At 34.6% G+C, this 26,970-nt stretch overlaps 1 protein-coding gene across 1 annotated transcript; it reads left to right on the plus strand.

The window, feature by feature from the left end:
- LOC132718093 (sacsin-like) lies at positions 1-26,470 on the plus strand. Its single transcript, XM_060701723.1, has 4 exons — positions 1-1,818; positions 3,963-14,161; positions 19,553-19,649; positions 21,169-26,470. The coding sequence occupies exons 1-4, from the start codon at positions 225-227 to the stop codon at positions 21,363-21,365; spliced, it is 12,087 nt and encodes a 4,028-aa protein (XP_060557706.1). The 5' UTR covers positions 1-224; the 3' UTR covers positions 21,366-26,470.
- The last annotated feature ends 500 nt before the right edge of the window (positions 26,471-26,970 follow it).

Here is a 26,970-nt window from a genome sequence, read left to right on the forward strand (position 1 = left end):
AGTCATCCGAGGTCTTCCTCTACCAGTAAAGTTGGATAAAGTCATATAACCAGATAACATTATTTTTTCAGACTTCGTCGATGGTTCTACTCAGGAACCGTTAATGAAATAAAGTAAAGTCACATGAGGTCTTCCTCTACCAGTAAAGTTGGATATAGTCATATAAATAACTAGATAACATTAATTTTTCAGACTTTCCGACTATATTGAGCGGTAAAAAGATTATGTTCATAGACCCAGGCGAACAAGATCCGGATAAAATTTGCACATCGATACGTTTGGACAGGATTAAACGCTCAAAAAATCTTCGACTGTCTGACTTATTACTAGGCTTCGACGACTTATTTGGATTTAATGAAGCCTTCTTAGATGACGGTTATTTTCCTGGTACACTTTTTTGGTTTCCACTGAGACAAGAGTCATCAGATTTGTCTGACACAATCTACACTGATGCTAAGGTGATTAACTTGTTAGACACGTTCATTGAGGAATCTGACAGGAACATTTTGTTTGCTAACACAGTAAGCAAAATAGAAGTTTTCATAGAAAGATCTAAAGAAGAAGACACAATCGATAGTAATAACATTGCATATGATACTGATTCAAGGCTACATCTACAGAAAGCAAACTTTGGAAAAGATGTCGCTGTTTACTCAGTACAAATAGAAAACGCTTCTGAAACCCTTATTCAAGAAAGACGAGAACTTAGGAAAACATTGATATCACTGCTGAAGGAAGTTCCTGAAATTTCAGAAAAGTGGGCATTTGATGTTTATGTCAAATGTGCGAAAAGATTCACTAAAGAAGAAATCAAGGAATCAAGATCTAGATGGCTGATCGTGAATTATCTTAAGGGAGGAGAGCTTTCAAAACACACACAACAGCTATTAAAAGATAAACATTTAGGGTACCATCATCTTGTTGGTGTTGCTGGTCAGATCAAGGAAACTGACGTACACGTGATTCATTCTGATTCCGGATGCGTATTTTGTAACCAGCCACTTCCACAAGAAAATCAAACAGGTCTACCTGTGTTTATAAACGCCCAGTTTGCTCTCGGGAATAACAGACGACAGATTAAGTGGGAAGATAAAGAATGTTTGGGTATCAATACAGATAAGGAGATAGAGTGGAATCATGCATTGGTCTCAGAAATACTCCCATACGCATATCTTGCACTCCTACAGGAAATGATCAATTTAAGCAAGGCACATGCTAATCCGACACAGCTTGTTGAATCGGCTTACAAGCTTATTCCTGATTTTCAAAAAACTGATGAAAGGTGGAAAAAATTAGGGGAAAAGTTTTTATATTTGGCCGAGAACGAAAATATTTACTATGCAGGATACCATGGTGGCCAGTGGATTGACAGGATGGAAGTTATTTTGTTGTCAGACTGCGAAATGTTTTCTGAAACAATTGCTGAACTTTTAACAAATGAGGAGATACCTTTTGCAATAATTCCGAAGAATGTGAATGATGCATTGTCTCTTTCAACTTCAAAGATTAAGAAAATGTCACCAGAATTTCTGAGTCAACACATGGCAAAGAATACCACCTACAAAAACATGTCCTCACTGCAAAAGGAACATCTGCTTCAGTATCTGAAATCCAATGAAACTGAAGACACAGATATAGAGGAACTTGAATTAATACCATTAGCGGATAGTTTCTTTACCTGCTTAAAAGGGACCGATGAAATCTTCTTTGAACCATCCGAAGAAGTCGTAAAAGTTTTTCCTGGAAGGTTATCAAAGTTTGTCTCTACAAACCTACTGTCAGAGACATTGGCTATTATACAAACTATTGCAGATGGAGGTTCGTATAATAAAAAAGTTATGGATTTTGTTTTCTTGAAATGATATCTTTAGTCAATGCATTTATGTACATGAATTTAAGTGCTTACAGTTCAAGTGAAAATATGTACACGGACGGAATTTGAAAACGCATCAGTTGGGTTTTTGCTTTGTAATAGGGAAGAGCATATTCGATTTTTAAAAATCTTTTCATACTGAAGGACACATGTGTTTGTAATTCTCAGTAAAAAGATTGTTACTGTCACTGCCTCTATTGTTGAGTTTTAGTCAAAAATGCAAAGTAACCCGCATTCACAAAAATCACAACAAAATCGAAAATGCTCTTCCCTATAAAAAAACAAATTGATACGTTTTGAAATTCTACATGTCAGTGTACCTATGTTGTCAATTTTTGGATACCTGATAGATTTATTATCAAATTCACGTCATCTCTGGAACATTAAATTAGCTACGATAGTTAGATGTACTGTGATTTTATATATTTTGACGCTACATAAAACCAATTTGTGAAAGCGTTATTTATTTCTTAATGTATAGATACTTTCTTGTTGACCTTAAGTCTAGTATTTGATTCAGATATCAATGAATAATTAAGTTTAAACTGTAAATGTCAAGAATCTGAATATAGATTCAATTCAACCTTAGAGAATTACAAATAGCTGCGGATTGATAAAATACGACAACAATATTCCTTTGTCATGATAAGTAAAAAGCTAGGAAAATATTGTAAAGATCATCGTCAAAAGCTCAGTACATATGCCGTATATACTACATTAAGTGTATAGGGTAAATAGTCTGGGTTACCGAGGACAGTCATACTGAAGAAGTTTGTTTTCGACCGATGGAAAATAATTGGAACTACTTGGCACATATTGTAACAATATGATCAAACTTGATCAGATCAAAATTGACCCGCCACGGGCGTCACTAACGTTGCATAGACCTTTAAACGCATACAATACATACGGCTTATGTATGTTGCATGTAGCCTTGTAAATCTTTACAAAAGTGATACTAATCGTGCCCTTGGGGTCAAAAATTGATTCACTTAGTTAACATAGACCTACATAGAAAGCATGTCTTTGAAACCCTTTCTTCCGAACAGAACATTGCTGTTTGACATGTTGTATCACCTTTTATTTTTTATATGTGTTACCAATCATTTTCCTTAGCTACAATGCCCAAATCATAAACAATTCGCTAACGCAGTACCTTGAGATATTCTATATTTTAAATAATGACCCTGATATCAAAATTCGAACTGCTCCATGGAGGGGGCACATTAACAGAGTAAGCATATAGTATTATTGAAAACAAATTTAAAATTTCTTGTGGAAAATTATTATGACCAAAGCTTAGATATTTTGTCATGTAGCATTGTCAAGTAGACTTTTATAATACTTATGTGAAAAACGTTCTAAGGATTTATTTGCCCATTCTTGAATGTCAGTATCATAGGAATAATTAATATAAAACATGTTTCAGATAAGTTGCACCGTCGTTTTTTCGATTTCTCAAACAATTTTGCGATCGGGCGTGAAAACACGAATTTAAGATAAGCTCAAAATAGGTGGTAAACATAAACATCTTATTTAAGTTTGTATGGATTTCAAGTGGTTTCAGATTAAGTTGCGAAAAAGAAAGATTTCAAATTTATTAAAATAATTTCAAAACTATGAGATGTATTAACATGCTTCATTGTATTCTTGAATATCACGACAGCGCACAATTGCACGACAAGGGACTCAAGGTTATCAGACCGTTATCTTGAAAGCATTTTTTTTAGAAACTATGTCCCTTCTTGTTTTTGAAGCTTTATATATTAGTAATTGATAGGTGTTGCCCTCACAGACGAGCGTTTAGACCGCATGCAATGCTCTTGCTTAGGTTGTCCCTTAACTTCATTATATCATTCACCAGGCAATGACTACGAATACATCATATGCGTTAAGTTTAAAATGAATTTAAGCACAATCTTTTACAAAAAGTTTCAACTTATTAATCCTGGAAAGGTTATTTTGTTTTTTCGTCTTTATTTTTGAATAAGTCACAATTTTTCAAAGAAGTTGCCTTCAGAACCGCTTGTAAGTATCATGAATATCGAAATTTCAAATACATCTAAAGTTAATCTTGCTTAACTTTTAGGTTCATCACGACTTAAGACTCTCAATGCAGAACGAAGTGCTTCCATGATAAAGGATGTCTTAGAAGAAAACTTTGGACCTGGTAAGTTGTTTACTTTATATGCCTCGGAGGTGCCATTTTGGAAGCAATGGATCCTAAATGTATGGGAATTGATACAAGATAGATATAAGGAGTCACTGGACAAATTTGCGTCACTTCCGATATATCCATTTGAGTGTGAACCAGACTGGCAGAACCCTGAAAAAATTCAAGTTTGTTGCTTATCATCACTTGTTATGTACTTCCCAAATTGTGATGACGGGAGAGTTGCAGAAACAGTAAGTCAGGCTTTTGAGCTTTTGTCAGTGAATATTGTTAGAAATTTGCCCGGCTTTATCAGTACAGCTCTTACAGATACATATATAACGAATGACCAAAGTGGGAAAATGGTCAATCTATTTGAGCGTATTACATCAAAAGAAATATTGCACTTTAATGCAAATGTCAACTGTGAAAAACAATTTGCACTTTTAAGATATGTTTCACAAACAATCCACACTGAAATAAGCCCACTTTGCATAAATGTTTTGAAGGGTATGCGTCTATTTAGGCAATCAAGATATCTGTTTGAAAATGAATATTGCTGTGTGTCAATGGATGAAAATAAAAATATTATTGGAGTAGAAGAATTTCCTGTTAAGTTGCACAAGCCAATGGTATTTATCTCCATGGATTCAGAGATTTTACTAGCAAAACAACTTGGAGGTACGGTATTAGATAAGGAAGCACTTGCCTTGCAAACTTTATCAAATATCAGCAATTATACACCGTATGAAGTGCAATGTCTAGTAGAATGGATATTCAAAGATTCAAAGTTGATGAACAATGATAATGTAACCAGGCTTTTAAAAGAAACCAAGTTCATCCAGTCAACAGACGGTCAGTGGAGAGAGCCTTCGCATTTCTTCGATCCATATGACCAGCTCATATCAAAACTGTTCAAAAATGAAGGCGTTTTACCAGAAATGTCCGGAATTAATGATAAATTTATTTTGCAGAGTCTTAAGCATTTAGGAATGAAGTCAAGGATCGATATTTCACAAAGTGATATTGTTAGAACTTGTGGGATTATAGATGCAAATGCAAGTAAAAATGAAAGAGATGATTTTGAAAAAGCTGAAGCCCTTTTAGAATTTCTAAATCTTCCGTCAACGGTTGTGGACAAAACACTGTTTTGTAATAAGAAATTTGTTCCTGTACATAACGTTAACCCAGACAACTACCCCTCATCCATGAAAATGAAAAGTCGGGGTTGTCTTAACATACTCTGTATGCCGTCTGAAGTAAAGTCTTTGGAATATATCAACTTAATAGGCTCAGTTCTGTTTGTGATTGACTGCTCAAAACTACGTAAATTTGCAGATGATCATGGACTGAGTAAGCCTCCTGAGGTGAGAGACGTAATTTTGCACCTTAAAAATGTTTTGACAGATTACAGGATACAATGTAAAACTGATTATGTTCAGATGATTTCCAAAATATATGAATGGTTCGCAGGTCATACAAAACTACGGGAAATGAAATTTAGTCCGTTGCTCGATAGCTTCAAAAAACCATATAATAAATTTATATGGAATGGAACTGGCTTTGTCTCCCCAGATGACCTGTATTTAGACTCATCGGAAGAGAACTTGGAAGACTTGAATTCAGTAATGTCAAAGCTTCCGGCAGAATTACAGCACTTCGGGAATTTCTTTCTTGCATTGGGTTGTAGGCAAAGTCCGAATTTAGATATGTTTCTTAAAGCCCTAAAGATAATCAAGGACAGATCTGAAGATAAAGATGAAACTGAAAGCAAATCGTCATTGCGAAAGATGGCAATTACCATATTAAACAAGCTGAAAGATTACAACGTGACAAACGTGAAAGAAACAGACATATATTTCCCAGTACATGAACAAGCTTCATGTGATTCCTTGATGAAACCTGTGAATGAATGTGTTTATTGTGAAAATTACGAACATAAACAATTCTCTATGAGTGATGATGCCGTGCTTATTCATTCAGATGTTCCTATTGCAACAGCGAAAGCACTAGGAGTTCCGAATGTTAGGCGGAAGATGTTGTCAGAGTCAGAATTCTTTGAAAGTTGGGGTCAGGAAGAAGCTCTCGCCATACGGATACGAAATATTATCAAACATGGGTATGAGGATGGTTTTACGGTGATTAAAGAATTATTTCAGAACGCAGAAGACGCTGGAGCAAGTTGTTTTTACATAATGTATGACGAGCGCGGAAACAGGGATGCACATGAAAGTTTGATTAGTGAAGCTATGTCAGAATGTCAGGGACCAGCATTTTGGGTATTCAATGATGCCGAATTCTCAGAACAGGATTTTGAAAACATAAGAAAATTAGGAATAGGGACAAAACAAGACCAACCAGGAAAAATAGGGAAATATGGACATGGTTTTTGTGCCGTCTATAATTTAACTGATGTGCCAAGTATCTTGTCGGGTTCTAACCTTATTTTGTTTGACCCTCAAACCACATATTTAGATAAAGCACTGCCACAAGGAGTCCCTGGTGTTCGTATTGACTTAAGAAGACAAGATAAAATGGATGTTATACATGCATTTTCTGATCAATTTAAACCATACGAAAATGTTTTTGGATGCAATTTGCTATCAGATGAAAATCGAACATTCCATGGGACTTTAATTCGGTTACCTTTACGAACAAAAATCAGTCAGATTAGTGATAATATATATACAAAAAGTGCTGCAACGAGGCTGATGTGCTCGATTATGGAGCTTTCGGATAGCTTGTTACTTTTTAATGACAGTATACATGAAATCAGACTATTTCATTTAACAGAAAATGAAAGCAACCCTTCAAATGCAAACTTAGTCTTTGAAGCAAATGCCAAAAAGCAAGATATTCCTGATATGGCTGACATTGAACAGAGGTTATCAATAGCCAAGGATAAATGCAGACGTAGGACTTCTCAAGTGCTACAGGGTGAGTCTTTCAATCTATTACAAGAGGTTTGTATTACTACCAAAAAGTCGGACGAACATAAATGGGAGGATAATACAACGAAATGGATAATTTCTTGGACATCAGAAACTAATGAAGTTCTAGAACAGATGATTGAAGAAAACCCATCAGTACTTCCCCTGGGTTCGATCGCTATACCTGTAGAAATTGATGAGCATAGAATGTTTGGGTATCATGGAATGACAATTACACTTTGTCCTCTAGAAAACTTACCCTTTTGCTTTTATAAAGTTGGGCATTATTTTTGTAGTCTTCCAACACAACAGATTCACACCTTTATGTTTCACATCAATGGCAAATTTCAGCTGACCCTTGATCGGAAAAATGTTAAAATGAAGACTGATGAAATTGAAGAGAGCAAAGATGCACAATGGAATGAATTACTTATTTCCTATCCGATTGCGTCTGCCCTTCTACATTTCTTAGAGAACACTAAAACAAATCAGCATGACGCGTTTAAAATTTGGCCGAAAAAACACGATGAGATGGATGTTTTAAGCAAATGTTTAGTCGAGACCTTTTACACCAATATAAGCAAAGAAACAGAAAGATCAGTATTTGAACATAATGGCGAAAAAGTTTGTTTGTCGCAATGCTTGTTTTTAGACCCTGATTTACGAGCAAAAGAAGAAGTAGGAAATATTGCTTTTAAATATTTGCTCCAGAATTCAGACAAATGTGTTATTGATATACCAGGTGATATTTATTCTTTATTGAATAAATTCAACACAAATTTGGTGAAACAAATAACCGTATATACAGAAGATTTTCTTCTTGACTTTTTTCTGCCATACCTAGACGTTTTGGAAATGACACTTTCTGAAAGAAATTTTGTACTTACATTTGCTATTTATCAAGACCTTGAATCTGTGAAAATGTGGCTTAGTAAAAACGACTGCATTCCGGCTGATAATGGACGTCTTAAAAAACCACATCAAATAGTCTATCCGAAATCTAAGCACGCAAGGCTCTTTCCGCAGGGTGAAGGGTTCTTTCCAGAACCCAGTTTTGCAGACAAAGAAAATATATTTGAATTATTAATTAAACTGGGGATGCAAACTAATGAGTTGTCAGAGGAAACCATTTTGAATAGGGCTCATTCAATAATTAATGACCAAACAGACTGTAGTGAATGTATTATTGATAGGGCTTTATATCTTATGGCATACCTATGTGAAAACATTAACACATGTAGTGCAATTTCACTTAACCTAAAAGAAATGCACTTCTTACCACTTATGTCGAAGCCAGAAGAATGGCCATTTTCCTGGCAATCTAGCAATGCGGACATGACAAAAACAAAGTGTAGATATTTTGAAGGAACAGCCTGTAAAATTCATAATGAAACAAAACCATGTCTACTCCTAGGGTCACCAAGTATGCTGTATACCAGTGAATTCTGTGATCTAGTTTCTATTCACCATTTAATAGTTGACAAGCATTTTTGTGACAGATTGAAAAAGCAAGAAAGACTTTCTTCAATGGAATGTGACAATTGCTTTTATACACTTGGAATGCATGGAACAACTGAAAACAAACGCCAGGAGGTAAAAGAGGTTGTAAGACAGCTTCAAGATATGACAGATTTTTATCAAAAGGAATGTAAACCCAAAGACAAGAGTGATATGATAGAGAATGTTCTGAGAAACGTGTATAATTTTTTAGAAGATTTTAGCAATGCAGCTGATTTAGAATGCCTGAAGGACAGGCCAGTTATTTGGGTCAAAGATACTTTTGTTATTCCTAAAAAGGTGTCACGTGATAACACACTTGAAGGATGTCAGCCATATCTCTATAACGTGCAAGATTCTGCAATTTCGAGATGTCCAAATCTTTATACCTCTTTAGATGTCGTTGAACACTTTTATGCAAATGATGTTGCAAAAGTTCTTGAAGGCATTGCAAATGGTAATGGAAACGTTCCTTGTAATGAGATTCAAGTAAAGATTTGTGTCAATTTATTGTTTCTCCTAAAGAATTGTTTTCATAAAGAAAAAATAGAAAGTATTGAAACCTTTCTCGGTCAAGAAGGTAATGCTGGTAGCATATATATCCCTGATGAATATGGTGTGCTCAGAAAATATACAGCTCTGTGTTTAAACGATGCGGAAGATATTGAAAAGACCTCCAATATGATTTATATTCATGAGCACATACCTATAGCTTTAGCAAAATCGTTTGAAGTTAAAGGGAAAGGGGTTCAGAGGCTAGAAGAATCATGTGAAGATATTGAAAATTTCTATCAAGAAGAGCCATTGTATATACGACTTCGACAACTTCTTTATGGCTTCTCAACTGACGCTGGAATTTTCAAGGAATTGTTACAAAATGCTGATGATGCAACAGCAAGCGAAGTTATCTTCATCAAAGATTTTACTAAATATCCAATAGAAAATGTATTTGACAAAAATTTCAATGAACTGCAAGGGCCATCTTTATGTGTTTTCAATGACAGGCCTTTTACTAGTGAAGACTTACACGGAATAAAACAACTTGGTTTAGGAAGCAAAAGTAATGATCCTTCTAAAATCGGCCAATTTGGAATCGGATTCAATTCTGTTTATAACTTGACAGATGCCCCATCGTTTTACACAGTAGGGACAAAAATTGAGAGAGGTGAGACGATGTGCATTTTCGATCCGCTGGCATCATTTATTCCTAATGTATCCAAAGATAAACCAGGAAAACGATTTAAGGATTTGAGTTGGTTAAGAGAAAAACACCCTGATGTTTTAAAAGGTTATCACGAGGATCTCGTTAAATCTCGAAAAGAAGGAGGCACAATGTTTAGATTTCCTTTAAGAACGCAACCATCAGATATTAAAAGTGATGTCGTTGATTTGTCTAGCTTGTCAAAAACTCTTGACGAATTTTGCAATGACTTATCGCAGTTTTTAATATTCCTAAGACATGTCAAAACAGTCAGAGTATGGTCCTATGAAAATGATGAATACAAAGAAGATTATATTATTGAAGCAGTATTGTCTCCTGATGATTTGAATAAAAGAAACCATTGGGTATCGGTACTGAACTCATTACATATTGCTTTTGATAATCATCGTAGCGATATTTTGGATGTCGCACAGGAGACAGTTGAATACAACATATCTTTTAGGGAAACTATGCAGGATAAATGTATAAAATCTTCATACGGAGTTATCCAATCTGTAGGATTTGATCCGGTTTTAGGAATTCCTAAACTTCTTCAAGAGGAATACAAGAAAGGAAATATAACTCTGCTGCCAGAAGGAGGTATCGCATTTAACAGAAACAGCAACATTAAAAATTGCCAGGGAAAGTTATCTTGTTTGCTCCCATTACCGGTAACGACTGGTTTACCCGCTCATGTAAACGGGAATTTTGTACTGGACTATGGAACTAGAAGATCTTTGTTTGAATCTTTAGATAAAGACAAATGCTATAAAACCCAATGGAACATAGCTATATTAGAGCATATTGTTGCAAAGTCATATGTAACATACCTGCAGAACCTTCATTCTTCAATTAGTGAAAATAATTTCTCAGAGGTGTCTTTGCCTGACAACAACATCAAACATTCTCTTGACTTTTTTTACTCTCATTTTCCAAGTTATGCCGATGCGAACGACAGTTACTGGAAACTACTAACACAGAAAATTTATTCTAGTATATGTGCTCGCCGTTTGCCATTCTTGCCAGTTTTGGAACAGGACTGTGACAAATCATCGTCAAAACTTTCTTGGATTCCTATCTCTCTGAATGATTCCAACAAAACTGATGTATATGATTTATGTGCGGATAAAACATCCACAAAATACTGTGAGCAACAATTGGTAACCATTTTAAGACGAACAGGAATGAAGATTGCTGACATCCCGATGAACATCAAAGATTCGTTTAAAAAATCTGGGATTATATTTAAAAGTGTATCGCCGGAATGTGTTGTTGACTACATTTGTTCCTGTGATGAAGAAGAGCATGTGTTGTCTGGCCAACCAGTTAAGGAAACATGTTTTGAAAGTTGCAATGATTTGAAAAAAGTTTTTTCCTATTGTCTACAAGAAAAAAGTCACTTTTTTGCAATGTCAACATCGATGCCCATTTTTCTTACACAAGATGGGATATTAAGGAAGTTAAGCGAATCGAATAAATTGTTTGTAACAGAATTTATAGATTTTTTTCCAGAACGACTTCATCAATTTACACACAAAATTCTCTACGATGATTTACAGCCAATATCTTATATTGAAAATGAAAAATTAAAGGGTTTTGCGGATATCTCAAACGGAAATCTTCTTCATTTTGAAATAAAGGACTTTGCTACATTTGCAGCAACTGATGGATTATTATGGAATCATGAGCAAATTAGTAATACAGGGCATGATCATATTCCACCTTTTGAAATGGTCCAACAATTTTGGCTTCTTTTCATAGACCAATTGCATGACGAGCAACTTGAAACTGTGAAAGAAAACTTAGAAGAGATAATGCATCTACGATTGCTGCCAGTCATTGATCCAGTTTCAAGGCAACGTGATCTCGTTACAGTTGCAGAAAGTAATACCTTGATTGATTTGGATAGTTTCCAAGGAGTGGCAAAACTTCATGGAACCTTGCAAATGTTCAGTATAAGGGAGTTAGACAAGAACTTTTTTGAAATTGATTGCAAAGGAAATAAAAGTAAAAGTTTACACTCAGTTGCAAATCATTCCAGAGATAAATGCAAGTACCTCAGCAAGATGTATATGCTGCTTTGCAAACAAGTTCCAAATTTTGATGACCCTGGAAAAATTATTCACTGTCTTGTTAACAATTTGTCTAACATCGATTGGGCTAAAGTAGATGCAGATCAAGCCGCAATTCTTTTAATGTACTTCTCCGATCGCGTGAAAAATTTGCAAGATAAAGATATATCGAAATTAAAGGGTATACCGGTGTTTGAAACACCGTCAAATAAATTAACATCAATAGATACATGTTACAAAGTAGTTGTGAAACCTGACGAAATTCCAGTGTCAGGACTTGATATAATTTCAAAGACATCAAATGTCATTTTGCTGCGAGATTTGATAGTTTCCGATTTGTTCAGGTTACTTGATATCTCCTACTTATCTACTGAGAGAATTTATCTTGAAATAATATTCCCTCATCAAAGTTGTTTGAGCCGGGATCAATTTTTTGAACACATAGATTATCTTTGTAAGCATGTAATTGGTCCAAATGACAAAGTAGAGAACAACAGGATTCTTAAATGTTTGTTTGATCTTTCGTTTATAGAAGTAGGATTACCTGGCTTTGTACGAGTGATAGATACATTCTATGATGACCCAAAATGGCCAAAGGTTTTCAAATTGTTTTGTAAAAAACATGAAATTTTACCCGAGGTTTATCAAACACCGCATATTATTGAAGTATTTAAAAACAAACTTGGCCTGCAATGTGACATGACTATTGAATTGTTTGAAAGATTTGCCAGTGACATAGCTAATACTCATTGTCATTACGGAACAAGTGCAAAAGAAAAGGCCGCGTTACTTGTTAAAATATTGTTCAGAAAAGGTGAAAAGTTTCGACATATAAACGATTTTACAAGACTGTCAACAATTCCATTCATTTTTCCAACCCGTTTGGATGATCTCTCTACAATATATAAGCAATTTAATAGTCAAAGAGCTTTTTGTTTTGCCAATTCAGTCCTTTTTGAGAAACAGAATACATGTTGGACTTCGGCAAATATATTACCAATGTGGGCCGATCCAAGAAGCTATAATGCACACGAGTTGTTAAGAAAACTCTGTATTCGTATGAAACCAAGCGAGGACCAATTATTTGCACATTGCAAACACATAGGAAATGCACTAAAAGATGGTTTGCCGTGTTTTAAAGATGATAGAGATGAAATAACTGAAGTTATGGAATGTGTATACGAAGCCTTGAGTGAATCATCCGCTCACATACGGAATTTCAACGACCTAAAGACTATACCGATGATATATTTTCCAAAACGAAAGATCACAAAACTTGCAGTATCAGTCATCACTGAATGTTCAACGGACGAAGAAATAGAGCCTTACTTACAAAAAATGCCTAAGGAATATGGCAAGTTCGAATCATTATTTTTGAAGTTGGGAGCCTCAAAAGAGCCAAGTGTTCTTCAGTATATTGATGTCATAGAAACTATCAGACGTGAGTCCAGTATGAATGTTACACCGGAACAGAAAGATGCAATATTAAAAGCAATGTCAAACATCTTTATATTTTTAAAGAAGCTAACATCACCGATACTTGAAATTCACTCGCTTTATATGCTAAGTGATACGTATATGTTGACAGAAGCCAAAAAATTGGTGATTTGTAATAATAGGTACTTGCAAAAACGATTACAGAAAGGGATGAACATGACCTATATGGCTAACATAGAACAGCCAGGTATTGATTCAATAGTAGATAGCTTGCAAATGCTACCTGATTACTGTCGACCGCTATTACTTACAGATACTGTAAAAGAAGAAGTTGATATTGGAAGTGTTACATATCTAAATAGTGATATTGCAAACAAGTTTGAAAATTTCATTCATAACCAGTTGTTTGTTACAAGTGTGTGCAGACTTGCTAGACATGGAATACGAAATAAATTGTCTGGGGAATGGAATGTCGATATCGAAAAAGATATAACAGAATTGGTTTTGAACATAGAACTTAAACACGTTGAAAATATATGTACGCATCTTTTCTTAAATGGACAAATGATTGAGAAAACAAGCGAAACAAAATCCGTCTATACACATGTGATGGGAAAGAGAACTATTGTTTATTTTGACACAGGCAATACCAAATGGTCTTCTGATGTTTCAAATGAAATTATTTTACGTTTGAAAGGATGCCATGCGTGTTTGGAAGACAAACTTTTGTTCACTGCTCAAAAGATATTTATGTGCAATGATCCTGATTTATGTGAGGAAATACTGGACAAGGAAGGAATAGAAGCCTATAACGGCTTAAATGGTCCAACTACAGAATGCAAAAATGCCAAGGCAGAAATCGAAAAGAAACCATACCAATTGTATCCAGAGGCAAAAAAATGGCAAAGACAGGCACACTGTGACCTCGATAATGCAAGGGAATGCTTATCTGTTCTTCAAAGTGATGCGTATAACTGGATATGTTACAAAACTCATCAGGTTAGTACATGTCATTTGATTGTATGACATCCAACTTATCATCTTTCGGATATGGTGATGTGATTTCGTTGTTTTCATGCAGCAAAAATTAAAGTGCCACCAATAATTGATGTTTTACAGTACTTTATTGAATTTTATACGTTGTTGTTTAAATAGTTATATATAATGGCATCTAATTGTTTCTTTTTAAATGCAATTATTTGTGTATTTAAATTTAATTCAGTGAACAATCACACGGTGGTATTGAAATCGGGCTCCATTGTGGTGTCAAAATATAAGATTTTGAAGAGTAATAAACAGCATGAAATATAAAGCAATAGATATATTAAGGTCATTTTCAAGTAGAACGCATATGCATTCTTTATGCACTTCTGCAATAACTTTGGTTTCATGTTCCATAATCTGTATCAATATCCATGTTAGCCTTTAAAGAATACGTTTATAAAGTCATAATGTGTCATAGGAAGTCCTAAATCCTGAACAGGAATTAGGATTTTGTCTATCTTAAAACGAGTTTCCATGCGAGTTCAAAAAAAATGAAAATGTGAGATCTACTGGTAACACATGATTCAAAGCACGTGTGTGTCATGTTACTTTCCTGTCAAAATGAGAATGAAAGAACCCTGTGTAGTTTCCATTCGGACTGAGAGACTACTGTTGCAGTTATGGGTCTCTATGAAAATGCTTGCAAAAGTGGCAATACTCCTTCTGATATAAAAGGTCAAGATTTGAAAAAAAAAAAAAAAAACAAAAAAAAAACTACGCTGTATGAATAATGTAATAATGTATGATTTATCGGTCCTAGGTTTATCAAGCTTGAACGGTACTCAATTTTCAACACTTAAATGTGCTAGAATCAATGATCCTGAAGGGTTAGGACCAGAAAATATATAATAACACTGAAGTATTTCTGGCAACTTTTTTTATGGCTGCCATCACAAACATGAAACTCTGCAACACACAATACCATTTCATGTTATAAAATACGGACATTCGTAAAATATTCATAATCCTACCTCACAATGCCTTTTGATTTCATGTAAGTAGATCACCTTTCTGGTATGTAATATATTAACTGCGTTGTTCATGACAAGTAAACTTTTCACATAATAGTTAATTCCTAAACGCTGATAACTCGTGTACAATATTAAAAAGAAATTGACCTTTTTCTTTCAATCACCTCCTGTGAGTAAACTAAATCACGTCACAATATCCGCTAGATGATACAGTTGGTTTCCACACAGCGTAATTATCTGAAGAGTATACCCGGGTTTTTGCTGACAATGATAGTTATTATTTGATCTTTATCTTTAATTGATTTTCAATACATTTAAATTTTATTTAGTATGTTGACTGACTGGTTTATCAATACTTTACACATTATTACTGTAAACGAAAATACACCTTACCTTGGACCTTACAAACATGTAAGCAAATCAAATATTTACTCAAGAAAAGTTTACTCGTTATATATAGATGATACTGAATTGTTACCATAATCATTCTATTTTGAAATGGAAACAAAAGCAATCGTGGGCTGACACGATTGTTATTAATTAAAGCAATGGTATTAATTTAATCTATGAAACCAAACAAATGCATTACTAGTAGTTATAAGATTTGACGAACTGACTGTGTCTGTATTTGAATATAAAATGTTGTTGTTTTTTAGCTCACCTGACCACGAAGTGGTCATGGTGAGGTATAGTGATGGGGCTATGTCCGGCGTCCGTCGTCGTGCGTTGTGCGTCGTGCGTTGTGCGTCGTGCGTTGTGCGTCGTTCGTCGTCAACAATTGGGTTGTTAACAGTCTAGCAGTCACAGTTTTGATTGGATCATCATCAAACTTTGTCAGAATGTTTGTCTCAATGAAATACAGATCGAGTTCGAAGATGGGTTATCTCGGGTCAAAAACTAGGTCACAGGAGCTAAAAATAGAAAAAGCTTGTTAACACTCTAGAGGCTGCAGTTTTCATCCAAATATTCTGGAAATTTGTCAGGAAGGTTGTTTTGATGATATCTAGGTCAAGTTCGAAGATGGGTCATCTCTGGTCAAAAACTAGGTCACGAGCTAAAAATAGAAAAAGCTTGTTAACACTCTAATAATTGGGTTGTTAACAGTCTAGCAGTCACAGTTTTGATTGGATCATCATCAAACTTTGTCAGAATGTTTGTCTCAATGAAATACAGATCGAGTTCGAAGATGGGTTATCTCGGGTCAAAAACTAGGTCACAGGAGCTAAAAATAGAAAAAGCTTGTTAACACTCTAGAGGCTGCAGTTTTCATCCAAATATTCTGGAAATTTGTCAGGAAGGTTGTTTTGATGATATCTAGGTCAAGTTTGAAGATGGGTCATCTCTGGTCAAAAACTAGGTCACGAGCTAAAAATAGAAAAAGCTTGTTAACACTCTAATAATTGGGTTGTTAACAGTCTAGCAGTCACAGTTTTGATTGGATCATCATCAAACTTTGTCAGAATGTTTGTCTCAATGAAATACAGATCGAGTTCGAAGATGGGTTATCTCGGGTCAAAAACTAGGTCACAGGAGCTAAAAATAGAAAAAGCTTGTTAACACTCTAGAGGCTGCAGTTTTCATACAAATATTCTGGAAATTTGTCAGGAAGGTTGTTTTAATGATATCTAGGTCAAGTTCGAAGATGGGTCATTTCCGATCAAAAACTAGGTCACAGGAGCTAAAAATAGAAAAAGCTTGTTAACACTCTATTGGCTAACACTCTAACAATTGGGTTGTTAACAGTCTAGCAGTCACAGTTTTGATTGGATCATCATCAAACTTTGTCAGAATGTTTGTCTCAATGAAATACAGATCGAGTTCGAAGATGGGTTATCTCGGGTCAAAAACTAGGTCACAGGAGCTAAAAATAGAAAAAGCTTGTTAACACTCTAGAGGCTGCAGTTTTCATCCAAATATTCTGGAAATTTGTCAGGAAGGTTGTTTTGATGATATCTAGGTCAAGTTCGAAGATGGGTCATCTCTGGTCAAAAACTAGGTCACGAGCTAAAAATAGAAAAAGCTTGTTAACACTCTAATAATTGGGTTGTTAACAGTCTAGCAGTCACAGTTTTGATTGGATCATCATCAAACTTTGTCAGAATGTTTGTCTCAATGAAATACAGATCGAGTTCGAAGATGGGTTATCTCGGGTCAAAAACTAGGTCACAGGAGCTAAAAATAGAAAAAGCTTGTTAACACTCTAGAGGCTGCAGTTTTCATCCAAATATTCTGGAAATTTGTCAGGAAGGTTGTTTTGATGATATCTAGGTCAAGTTCGAAGATGGGTCATCTCTGGTCAAAAACTAGGTCACGAGCTAAAAAAAGAAAAAGCTTGTTAACACTCTAATAATTGGGTTGTTAACAGTCTAGCAGTCACAGTTTTGATTGGATCATCATCAAACTTTGTCAGAATGTTTGTCTCAATGAAATACAGATCGAGTTCGAAGATGGGTTATCTCGGGTCAAAAACTAGGTCACAGGAGCTAAAAATAGAAAAAGCTTGTTAACACTCTATAGGCTGCAGTTTTCATCCAAATATTCTGGAAATTTGTCAGGAAGGTTGTTTAGATGATATCTAGGTCAAGTTTAAAGATGGATCATGTCTGGTCAAAAACTAGGTCACAGGAGCTAAAAATAGAAAAAGCTTGTTAACACTCTATTGGCTGCAGTTTTCATCCAAATATTTTGGAAATTTGTCAGGAAGGTTGTTTTGATGATATCTAGGTCAAGTTCGAAGATGGGTCATCTCCGGTCAAAAACTAGGTCACAGGAACTAAAAATAGAAAAAGCTTGTTAACACTCTAGTGGCCGCAGTTTTCATCCAAATATTCTGGAAATTTGTCAGGAAGGTTGTTTTGATGATATCTAGGTCAAGTTGGAAGATGGGTAATGTCCGGTCAAAAAACTAGGTCACAGGAGCTAAAAATAGAAAAAGCTTGTTAACACTCTAGTGGCTGCAGTTCTCATCCAAATATTCTGGAAATTTGTCAGGAAGGTTGTTTTGATGATATCTAGGTCAAGTTGGAAGATGGGTCATGTCCGGTCAAAAACTAGGTCACAGGTGCTAAAAATAGAAAAAGCTTGTTAACACTCTAGTGGCTGCAGTTTTCATCCAAATATTTTGGAAATTTGTCAGGAAGGTTGTTTTGATGATTTTCAGGTCAAGTTCGAAGATGGGTTATCACCGGTCAAAAACTAGGTCACAGGAGCTAAAAATAGAAAAAGCTTGTTAACACTCTAGTGGCTGCAGTTTTGATTAAAATATTCTGGAAATTTGTCAGGAAGGTTGTTTTAATGATTTCTAGGTCAATTTCGAAGATGGGTCATGTCTGGTCAAAAACTAGGTCACAGGAGCTTAAAATAGAAAAAGCTTGTTAACACTCTAATGGTTGCAGTTTTCATCCAAACATTCTGGAAATTTGTCAGAAAGGTTGTTTAGATGATTTCTAGGTCAAGTTCGAAGATGGGTCATCTCAGGTCAAAAACTAGGTCACAGGAGCTAAAAATAGAAAAAGCATGTTAACACTCTAATGGCTGCAGTTTTCATCTAAATGTTCTGGAAAATTTGTCAAAAGGTTGTTTTGATGATATCTAAGTCAAGTTCGAAGATGGGTCATCTCCGGTCAAAAACTAGGTCACAGGAGCTAAAAATAGAAAAGCTTGTTAACACATTAGGGGCTGCAGTTTTCATCCAAATATTCTTGAAATTTGTCAGGAAGGTTGTTTTGATGATGTCTAGGTCAAGTTCGAAGATGGGTTATCTCCGGTCAAAAACTAGGTCACAGGAGCTAAACATAGAAAAAGCTTGTTAACACTCTAGTGGCTGCAGTATTGATTCAAATATTCTGGAAATTTGTCAGGAATGTTGTTTTGATGATTTCTAGGTCAAGTTCGAAGATGGGCTATCTCAGGTCAAAAACTAGGTCACAGGAGTTAAAAATAGAAAAAGCTTGTTTACACTCTAGTGGCTGCAGTTTTTATTCAAATATTCAGGAAATTTGTCAAGAATGTTGTTTTGATGTTTTCTGGGTCAAGTGCTAAGATTGGTCATGTCTGGTCAAAAACTAGGTCACAGGAGCAAAAAATAGAAAAATCTTTTTAACACTCTAGTGGCTGCAGTTTTGATCCAAATTTCCTGGAAATTGGTCAGGAAGGTTGTTTTGATGATTTCTAGGTCAAGTTTGAATATGGGTCGTGTCCAGTCAAAAATTAGGTCACATTGCCCAAATATGGAAAAATCTTTATAACACACAAGAGGTCACATGTTTGACTCAGTCGCATCAAACTTGGTCATGATGCTTGTTTAAGACATTGCTTGGATGCGGTTGTGTCAGGTGAGCGATCCAGGGCCATCATGGCCCTCTTGTTTCATTAGGCTTCAGAAAAATCTCTTAAAGCGGCGTGGTATGCTACAGATGCTAACAAACTTGAGGAATTCGGCGAAAGCCATTGCTTAGTTACTATTTCTAGAGGTAAAATTTCTATAGTTACACATTGTTTTGCTCGTAATCGCTATTTTTTATATTTCATGAATGAAATGGTACAGCTAAAAAACTGAAACAAGTCTGAATATACATAATTGAGTGCAATACTGAATTCTATTGGACATATACACAACTCTCAACTTATTTTGTACTAAACGTGTACGTACCATCGTCTGAATACCCGGTGGTCAGTTATAACCAGAACAACACTGAATACACAGTTTTATTATATCTACTATAAAAGCATATGTTAACATGTCAAAGCAGTCTATCAAAGTAGTATCAAAGAGACAAGTAATGAGAGAGCATAACTTCTTACACCACATGGCAGGTTTTATCTGTCATAGCGTTTTACACCTGTGGTACGAGACCATTAGAATCAGTATTGTTCTCAAGAATGTATAATAACAATTCTATTTCACACCAGCATTTCTGAGATATATGAGCCGTGTCACGACAAAACCATCCAGACCAGCCTGCGCATCCGCGCAGTCTGCTCAGGATCCATGCTTTTCGCTTACAAACCCTATAACAAGTAGAGAAACTGATAGCGAACAGCATGGATCCTATTCAGACTGCGCGGATGCGCAGGCTGGTCTGGATCCATGCTGGGTGCAAACCCATTATGTTGGTTTTGTCATGACACGGCTCATAAATATATCTGGTATGTCCAAGTACAATAAGGTTTGTATTCATGAACTGTTGCAAAACAATGCTTTATGGAGTAAATATATGCACCTATATAGAGATACTAAAGACTACTCTGGAACAAAGTCGAGGCTATAGATTGTTGATAAAATTAGATCAAATTATGATTTTTTTTTGGAACACCACGTGGTTTAAAAGATGAAGGTTCATTTCTTATATTTTTTAAGGTGTGAAATAAATGATATTATTGTCTTAGATTTCAAAGTTAACTATGCTTACTAATGACTTTAGTGTTGAGGTTCTGTAAATTATCATACAGAGGACTAGCTAGTATATATGAGCCACGTCACGACAAAACCAACATAGTGCGTTTGCGACCAGCATGGATCCAGACCAGCCTGCGCCTCCGCGCAGTCTGATCAGGATCCATGCTGTTCGTTTACAAACCCTATAACAAGTAGAGAAACTGATAGCGAACAGCATGGATCCTGATCAGACTGCGCGGATGCGCAGGCTGGTCTGGATCCATGCTGGTCGCAAACCCCATATGTTGGTTTTGTCGTGACGCGGCTCATATCATTTGAAACATTATGTACTTCCAAATATAAATGGATGGTTAATGCAGCTAAAAGTCAAAATAACTTTACATCTAACAATGGTCGTTTTTAAATTGCAAGAATAATAAGGTGCATACGTGACCATTACAAGTTTCTTTTAAAATGTATTTTAGAATGCATCGGTAGCATTCAGTTGTAAAAAGAATGGGGACCGTTTTTTTATATTTTAGCCAGATAAAATAGTTAATCCTAACATTCGTATTTCTCTCCACTTTAAAACATTTCAGTTGCCTTTTTTCTAGGTTTGTCAACAGAGCTTGCTAAACATACAGATGAACTGACAGATATAACGGGCTGGCACACACGCATGCGATACCCAAAACCTAGCAGTAAAATTCCCTCAGAACTTTACAGCCGAAAAAACGCCGAAGATGCTGTCCGAATTGCCGGTAATATCTTGCAAGAAGTGGATGCACTGTTGTTACATTTGAAACAATAAATCAGTCAGTCAACTTTGAAAAATATTGGGTTAAAAGACACTCTTATCTAAATATGCATACGCTATTTCATATTCATTGTCAAAATTGTATGATAATAATGTTGTTGTAGAGAGGTAATTGCATCACACAGGGCTGCTCTGTAAAGGCTATACTGTAAATGTTCAGACATGTTTTCTATGATTACTATATTGTTGTACATGCTCAGACAGGTTTTTAACGGTTATTGTATTGATTGTACATTTTCAGACATATTTTCATCTACAGTTACTTTATTGATTGAACATGTTCAGACATATTTTCTACGGTTACTTTATTGATTGTACATTTTCAGACATATTTTCATCTACAGTGACTTTATTGATTGAACATGTTCAGACATATTTTCTACGGTTACTTTATTGATTGTACATATTCAGACATATTTTCATCTACAGTTACTTTATTAGTCCCCTACCGGTTTACCGGAGGGGACTTTAGGTTTACCCTCCGTCCGTCTGTCCGTCCGTCTGTCTGTCAGTCCGTCCGTCCGCAAAACTGGATCCCGCGATAACTTGAAAAGTACTGAAAATATTTTTATGAAACTTGGTATATCAATAGATGGCAGTATGGAGATTATGCACGTCTTTTTCTTTTCTTCCTATGTTGAAAATTCTGGTTGCTATGGCAACAAATAGGCTGAAAATATGGCAAATTTTACACATAAACTGGATCCAGTGATAACGCAAAAAGTACTGGAAATATTTTTATGAAACTTTACATATGGGTAGATGGCAGTCTTGAGATTATGCACGTCTTTTTCTTTTCTTCCTATGTTGAAAATTCTGGTTGCTATGGCAACAAAAAGGGTGAAAATATGGCAAATTTTACACATAAACTGGATCCAGTGATAACGCAAAAAGTACTGGAAATATTTTTATGAAACTTGACATATGGGTAGATGGCAGTCTTGAAATTATGCACGTTTTTTTCTTTTCTTCCTATGTTGAAAATTCTGGTTGCTATGGCAACACATAGACTGAAAATATGGCAAATTTTACACATAAACGGAATCCAGTGATAACTAAAAAAGTACTGGAAATATTTTTATGAAACTTGTTTTATTATGTTTTGTGGTCGATATTTTCAAATACAGACTTCATCCTCAAATTCATTATAAATGGCAATACACAGGAGTGAATGACAATTAAAGAACTTTTTGAGGGACCGGTAGGGGACTACTGTATTGCCCGCAATACTATCAAATGCTTGTTGATTGTACATTTTCAGACATATTTTCATCTACAGTGACTTTATTGATTGAACATGTTCAGACATATTTTCTACGGTTACTTTATTGATTGTACATATTCAGACATATTTTCATCTACAGTTACTGTATTGATTGTACATATTCAGACATATTTTCATCTACAGTGACTTTATTGATTGTACATGTTCAGACATGTTTTCTACGGTTACTTTATTGGTTGTACGTGTTCAGGCATATTTTCTATGGTTACTGTATTGATTGAAAATGTTCAGACTTATTTTCATCTACAGTTACTTTATTGATTGTACATGTTCAGACATGTTTTCTACGGTTACTTTATTGGTTGTACATGTTCAGGCATATTTTCTATGGTTACTGTATTGATTGAACATGTTCAGACATATTTTCATCTACAGTTACTTTATTGATTGTACATGTTCAGACATGTTTTCTACGGTTACTTTATTGGTTGTACATGTTCAGACATTTTTTCTATGGTTACTGTATTGATTGAACATGTTCAGACATATTTTCATCTACAGTTACTTTATTGATTGAACATGTTCAGACATGTTTTCTACAGTTACTTTATTGGTTGTACATATTCAGACATATTTTCTATGGTTACTGTATTGATTGAACATAGAGCAATACTATTGTCAGACAAATTTTTTATGGTTATTATAATGATTGTACATATACAGACATACTTTTTATGGTTACTGTATTGATTTTACATGTTCAGACAGATTTTCTTTAATAACTGCATGTATTGAGTGTACATGTTCAGACAAATTTCCATGATTACTGTATTGATTTCAGACATATTTTTCAGGATTATTGTATTAATTGTATATGTTCAGACAGATTTTCTATGGTTATTGTATTGATTGTACATGTTCAGACATATTTTCTTTGGTTACTGTATTGTTGTACATATTCAGCCATATTTTCTATGGTTACTGTATTGATTGCACATGTTCAGACATATTTTCTATAGCTACTTTATTGGTTATACATGTTCAGACATGTTTTCTACAGTTACTGTATTGATTGTACATGTTCAGACATATTTTCTATGGCTACTGTATTGAGTGTACATGTTCAGACAAATTTCCATGATTACTGTATTAATTGTATATGTTCAGACAGATTTTCTATGGTTATTGTATTGATTGTACATGTTCAGACATATTTTCCATGAGTACTGTATTGATTTCAGACATATTTTTCAGGATTATTGTATTGATTGTTTATGTTGAGACACATTTTCTATGGTTATTGACTTGAATGTTTATGTTCAGACATATTTTCTTTGATTACTCTATTTATTGTTCATGTTCAGACATATTTTCTTTGGTTACTGTATTGATTGTACATGTTCAGACATGTTTTCCATGGTTACTGTATTAATTTCAGACGACCTATTTTCAATGATCACTGTATTGATTGTTCATGTTGAGACACATTTTCAATGGTTATTGTATTGATTGTACATGTTCAGACACATTTTCTATGATTACTGTATTGATTGTTCATGTTTAGACAGATTTTCTATGATTACTGTATTGATTGTTCATGTTCAGACACATTTTCTATGGTTATTGTATTGATCGTACATGTTTAGACATGTTTTCTATGATTACTGTATTGAGTGTACATGTTTAGACAGATTTTCTATGATTACTGTATTGATTGTTCATGTTCAGACACATTTTCTATGGTTATTGTATTGATTGTTCATGTTTAGACATGTATTCTATGGTTATTGTATTGATTGTACATGTTTAGACATATTTTCTATGATTATTGTATTGATTGTACATGTTTAGACAGATTTTCTATGATTACTGTATTGATTGTTCATGTTCAGACACATTTTCTATGGTTATTGTATTGATTGTTCTTGTTTAGACATGTATTCTATGGTTATTGTATTGATTGTTCATGTTTAGACATGTTTTCTATGCTTGCTGTACTGATTGTACATGCTCAGACATGTTTTCTATTATTACTGTATTGATTGTACTTGTTCAGACAAGTTTGTTTTATAGTTACAATATTGCATATCTGACAAGACTTTCTAGCACGTGATGACCTCATTCTTACTAATTTGTAAACATGTTGATGCTTAAGGTAACATCATTTTCAAGAAGTTGAACATACATGTCTAAAAATGTTTGTTTTACTTTTTAGCTCACCTGTCACAAAGTGACAGGGTGAGCTTTTGTGATTGCTTTTCGTCTGGCGTCCATAAATTTTTACTTTAAATGACATCTCCTCATAAACCACTAAGCCAATTTCATCCAAACTTCACAGGAATGTTACTTTGGTGGTCACCTTTGAAAATTGTTCAAAGAATTTAATTCCATGCAGAACTCTGGTTGCCATGGCAACCGAAAGAAAAAACTTTAAATATCTTCTTTAAAAAATACCCCAAAGAGCTAGAGATTAGATATTTGGGATATAACATCTTCTAGTGAGTGTCTACCAAGTTTGTTCAAATAAAAGCCCTGGGGTCAAAATTGGCCCCGCCCCAGGGGGTCATTGATTTTCCTATATACATATAGTAAAAACTTAAAAATATTCTTTTAAAGAACCCAAAGAGCTAGAGCTAAGATATGTAGCATGAAACGTCTTCTCATGAGTGTCTACCAAGTTTGCTAAAATAAAAGCACTGGGGTCAAAATTGGCCCCGCCCCGGGGGTCATTGATTTTACTTATATGTGTATAGCAAAAACTTAAAAAAATCTTCTTTGAAAAACCCAAATAGGTAGAGTTTAGATATTAAGCATGAAACATCTTCTACTAAGTGTCTACAAAGTTTGTTAAAAAAAAGCCCTGGGGTCAAAACTGGCCCTGCCCCAGGTGTGGCATTGTTTTTCACTATATGTGTATAGTAAAAACTTAAAAAATCTTCTTTTAAAAAACCCAATGAGCTAGAGCTTAGATGTTAAGCATGAAATATCTTCTTATAGGTGTCTAACAAGTTTGTTCAAACAAAAGCCCTTGGGTTAAAATTAGCCCTGCCAGGGGTGGGGTGGGTGGAGGTCATTGTTTTTCATTATATGTGTATAGTAAAAACTTAACATAATGAAACATCTTCTAATGGGTGTCTTTCAAGTCTGTTCAAATAAAAGCCCTGGGGTTCAAACTGGCCTAGCTCCGAGGGCCTATATACAGGTGAGCGACCTCAGGGCCATCATGGCCCTCTTGTTTTGTATCTTAATTACATCGTTCTTCTGGTCCAATATGTAAGACAAAGAATCAAACACTGGCTGCTACGACATATGTGAATATCTGGCTCTGTAAATTATTTAAAGTAAGAATTTGACAGACAGCAAACCCCTTTTCAGCTTAAAAATACCCTTTGAGCAACATAATCCTGACTGTAGTGGCAGCCAGGGTAAGAATTTATGTATTCAGTGGCTTTATAAATAATCATGTGTATATATGTTTAAAATTCTGTCAAAGATGTAATAATTTCTGACTGTGTTTCACATTTATGTATTAACATTTAACTCCTTTGATGTTTTATAATATGCAAAATAGGATAGTTTTAGAAAACTTTTTTGTTATGATGAATTTTCAGCTATTGTGATATGGTTATCTCTTGAGATGTATCCATAAACAACAATAGTATATTGTATATGTCTTTGCCTGACATTTAATGTACTATATACTGTGCATTATGTACGCAAGTATGTTTTTTTTACGTTTTTTAACTTTAACAAATGTTAAATATTTTGCAAATAATTACTTTTGCAAATATATAACTATGAGGTTAAAAAGATCATCTTATAAATAAATCTTTTCAAACACTTAAAATGTGTTGATTTTTCCTTGTTCGCACTTTGACCTCTAAAAGTATTTACTGTGCCGCTATGAAAATGTGAGAGTGACGTTGCATTGTTTTGTGTACACAAAAAAGTTTACAACCTTTGTCTGAATAGGTGAAACAGGATATTTTATAAGTGAATATTATTCAAGATAAGAAATAGAATTTGAAAAGACTCGATGGCAAAGCTGGTTAAGTCAAAGTGATGCCATAGAAAATAAATTTTGTTATGAGTTCGAGCCTCACAAGTTTTCTAACCTTTATTCTTTCCCTATTTTTTTTTAAAAATTTTACATTAGATGCAAATGAATTGGAAAATGAAGGCGGTTTTGTTATAATATCGAATAATTTAGATATACCGGAAATAATGATTTTTATCCTGTGTAGTGTGTAATATATAGTAGTCATAGTACTTTTGCAGTGCACAAGTTTTTCGTGCCAACTTAACTATAGTTGAAACAATTTATGTACATGTATACATTCCGTATCAGGTTGCACCAACTCGCTTAATATAGCA

The sequence above is a fragment of the Ruditapes philippinarum genome, unplaced genomic scaffold (genome assembly GCF_026571515.1).
Source record: "Ruditapes philippinarum isolate M1 unplaced genomic scaffold, ASM2657151v2 ctg3042_1_1_1_1, whole genome shotgun sequence".
Classification (NCBI taxonomy): Eukaryota; Metazoa; Mollusca; class Bivalvia; order Venerida; family Veneridae; genus Ruditapes; species Ruditapes philippinarum.

Bases quoted from the DNA above. Each gene is read 5' to 3' on its own strand.
- LOC132718093 (XM_060701723.1), top strand. From the start codon at position 225: ATGTTCATAGACCCAGGCGAACAAGATCCGGATAAAATTTGCACATCG. The intron at 14,162-19,552 runs GTTAGTACATGT...TTGTTTCATTAG, and splicing joins TATGTTACAAAACTCATCAG to GCTTCAGAAAAATCTCTTAA. The intron at 19,650-21,168 runs GTAAAATTTCTA...CCTTTTTTCTAG, and splicing joins CTTAGTTACTATTTCTAGAG to GTTTGTCAACAGAGCTTGCT.